Below are 3,826 nucleotides of genomic sequence, written 5' to 3' on the forward strand. Positions count from 1 at the left end.
AGTCTCTTCTTCAACTCATCAAAACATTGTTGACACTCTTCCATCCACTAAAATTCTACCCCTTTTCTGGGAAACTTGGTTAGAGGACCGGCAATTATAGAGAAACCCTCAACAAATCTCCTGTAATATCCAGCCAATCCTAAGAAGCTTTGGACTTCAGTGGCATTCTTTGGCACTCTCCATTCCATAATAGCCTTTACTTTTGAAGGGTCAGGCATAACCCCATCACCAGATACTACATGCCCAAGGAAAACCACTTGATTTACCCAAAATTCATATTTGCTTAACTTAGCATATAACTCTTTCTCTTCCAAAATCTGTAAGACTATCCTCAAATGTTGCTCATGCTCATCTCTATCCCTCGAGTATTCCAAAATGTCATCTATAAACACAATAACGAAGTGATCTAGATATTCTTGAAATGTACGGTTCATCAATGCCATGAATGCCGCTGGTGCATTTGTTAACCCAAAAGGCATCACCAGAAACTCATAATGACCATAACGAGTACGGAAAGCTGTTTTCGATATGTCATTCTCTGCTATCCTCAACTGCCAATAACCAGACCTCAAATCGATATTTGAAAATGTGGTAGCTCCCTTTAACTGGTCTAGCAGGTCATCAATCCTCGGCAATGGATATTTATTCTTCACTGTTACCCTATTTAATTGATGGTAATTGACTCATAACCTCATACTCTCATCTTTCTTCTTCACAAACAGCACTGGTGCTCCCCACGGCAAAGTACTTGGCCTGATAAACCCTTTCCCCAATAATTCTTCGATTTGCTTTTTGAGCTCATGTAATTCCACTGGGGCCATTTTGTACGGCGCAATAGAAATTGGGGCAACTCCTGGGAGAGTTTCTATGGCAAAATCCACTTCCCTATGCGGTGGCAATCCTGGTAAGTCATCAGGAAATACTTCAGGGAAGTCTCTCACTACCGGGATTTCCTCCAATGTGGGATTAACCTTTTCGGTATCTACCATACGGGCTAGATATGCTTCACAACCCTCTAACATCAATCGTCTTGCCTCCATGGCTAATATTACACAAACTGGTACTACCTGACGATCCCCCACGAATATTACTTTTGATTCACTAGAACATTCGATCATCACTTCCTTTTTATAACAGTCAACTATTGCTTTATGTTGCACTAACCAATCCATCTCCAGAATCACATCAAACTCCTTCAAATCCAACACTATAAGATCTACAGGTAAATTTACATCTCCGATTCTCACTAAGCTCCCTTTCCTAACACTGTTCACTATCACACCCCCTCCCACGGGCAAATAAACCATTAAATTACATCCCAACGGACTATTCTCTCCCGTTATTTTAGATGCAAATTCGGATGAAATATATGAATGTGTAGAGCTAGGATCAATCAGAACATAAGCCATAATGTCAGATAACAATATCGTACCTGATATCACGCCATTCGATGTTGGGGCTTCCTCTCTGGTAATGTTATATATCCTTGCCTGGGTCTGTCCCTGAGTAACTTGTGCTCCAAGTCCCCTCATACCGCTACCAATAGTGTGGCCACTATCTCTGTTACCAGTGCCTCTACCTCTGCCTCTGGCTCTCCCAGTTCCCCTGCTACTACTCCCAACACTACTTTGACTCTAAGTCCCGCTAGCAATACTTTCAACCACACTTATAGTCTGACTCGAACAATTCCTGGCAATGTGTCCTCTACCTTCACAGCGATAACAAGTCTTCGGTATATCATCCCGTCTCCAACATGGCCCTTGATGTTGTCTTCCACAAGTAGAACGGCTCAAAGAAAAAATTGGTCCTCGACCATAACTCGGTCCAGCTCCCCTTCTTGATCCAGTAGAAGGCATAACAAATGAGCTACGTTCGAATGAACCTTTGCTAAAGCCCGTGGATCCCCCGAAAATCTGTCCACTACTTCCTCGAAAAATGGGACCACCACGTGTAAAACTCCCACTTGCCGCTGAGAATGAGCGACCGGTTCCCCTCTTGGTCAACCTACTCGATTCCCCTATTGCATATGTTGATTTCCTCTTCTCTTCCCCCTTCTTCTTGTCCTCCATTACTGCTTCTTCCATCCGGACTGCTCATTCAACAAGAGTTTTAAAATTTGTAATTCGGACTGCGAGGCCTCTTCTGATCTCCGATCGTAGCCCTTGCTCAAAACGGTAACAACAATCCTCCTGCATCACTATTGATTCTGGTGTATATTTGGCTAGTGCCGCAAACCGAAGTTCATATTCTGCCACTATTTGATCTTCACCTTACACTAAATTCAGAAACTCCATCCTCTTTTTGTCTCGGTACATCTTGGGTCTGTATTTATCATCAAACTCTTTCTGAAACTCAGCCCAACTTATTTCTCTTGACTCATATGCCCTCTTTACAGACCTCCACCAAATCAAGGCATTACCCACGAACAAATAAACAACATACTTAAGTCGATTCTCTGGAGTGCAATCTACCAAATTCATCACATCTTCAACTTTTTCCCACCATCTTTCAGCGATCTCTGGGTCTAGGATACCTTCAAATTCTGTAGCCCCCATCTTCCTGATTCTTTGATAATTACGATCAATTGTAAGGACTATTGGTGCTGCCACTGCAGTGGATGTGTGCGCCTGTGCAAGTAACTACGCTTGGGCTTGAAAAGCCATTTGAAATATTTGTGCATACTCTGATGGTAATCCTGCCACTGGAGCACCACCGGGAGGAATAGGAGCCTCAGCACCAACACCCTCTCGACCTACCTCCACCCCACCTGCAATTGCAGGTGCCACTGAGCCCTCTACGGATTCCGCTGACTCTTCCCCACTAGCTACTGGGTCAGCACGTGTACCTTGAGAAACCATCCTACATTAAACAATTCAATCATTAGGGACATCTCAGAACCATTACCCTAGAAATGTAGACCTGCTCTGATACCACCCAATTTAGCACCCCCTACTCGCTACATCTAATTATCACTATTTCATCCTTACTTTAATTAGAACTCATTCTATAAGTAATTCTATTTCAACCCGTAAAATAAATTCTAATTTATCAATATAATATTATATATCACAAAAGATAATATATATACCACCAAAAGTAATATTTACCCTTACTACATGTTCTCATGTACATAACCTCAAGGAAAATCATACGACCACTTTAAATACAAGTCCCGATCAAAGACTAGAATATTTAACAACCCAACAATCAAAAACTCTGGCTTCAGAAGTCACGGCTGACCCACCTAATAAAGACGACGGAACCACTCAAAGTCCAATGTGGCTAATCAGTGTGACCTATTCCCTGAAAACTACGTGGCAAGGAATGAGCTGCCTACTCAATAAGTATAGCTCATCAGTTTATATATATACACAGGCAACAATTTCACGTACATGCAGTCATATTGACTAACAGTCATTATCAATAGTAACATCAAATATAAGCAGTAATACCTACTCACAATTATAAATCAATCTATTACACAATATTCGACATTATCGTTAATTAGTTAAGAGCCCACTTACTCTAATTGGTATATATCAGTTAATGATTTCGCCGGCCATCATCATATCATATACAGCATAGGATACCCGTTGTGTGATATCCCCACACTCTTTTACTCCAGTTGTGTAGCAATATAGCACAGGACATCACAACAAACATGATACCCCCACACCACCCCAGTGTGTAGCTAACAGCACAGGATATTCCCTGCTGCCCCGTAATACCCCGGTACCCTAGCGCCATGGTACCTAGCTTAAATCATATATTTTTCATATCTCAATATCAATCATATCATCATCAATCACATTTTCATAAACCATTG

At 41.7% G+C, this 3,826-nt stretch overlaps 1 protein-coding gene across 1 annotated transcript; it reads right to left on the reverse strand.

Annotated features, from left to right (window-relative positions):
- On the reverse strand, nt 1,635–2,084 carry LOC105167823. The gene has a single exon (XM_011087641.1). The coding sequence runs from the start codon at nt 2,082–2,084 to the stop codon at nt 1,635–1,637; it is 450 nt and encodes a 149-aa protein (XP_011085943.1).

The sequence above is a fragment of the Sesamum indicum genome, linkage group LG8 (assembly GCF_000512975.1).
Source record: "Sesamum indicum cultivar Zhongzhi No. 13 linkage group LG8, S_indicum_v1.0, whole genome shotgun sequence".
Lineage (NCBI taxonomy): Eukaryota > Viridiplantae > Streptophyta > Magnoliopsida > Lamiales > Pedaliaceae > Sesamum > Sesamum indicum.

Coding starts and splice junctions, on each gene's coding strand:
- LOC105167823 (XM_011087641.1), bottom strand. CDS start 2,084: ATGGAAGAAGCAGTAATGGAGGACAAGAAGAAGGGGGAAGAGAAGAGG.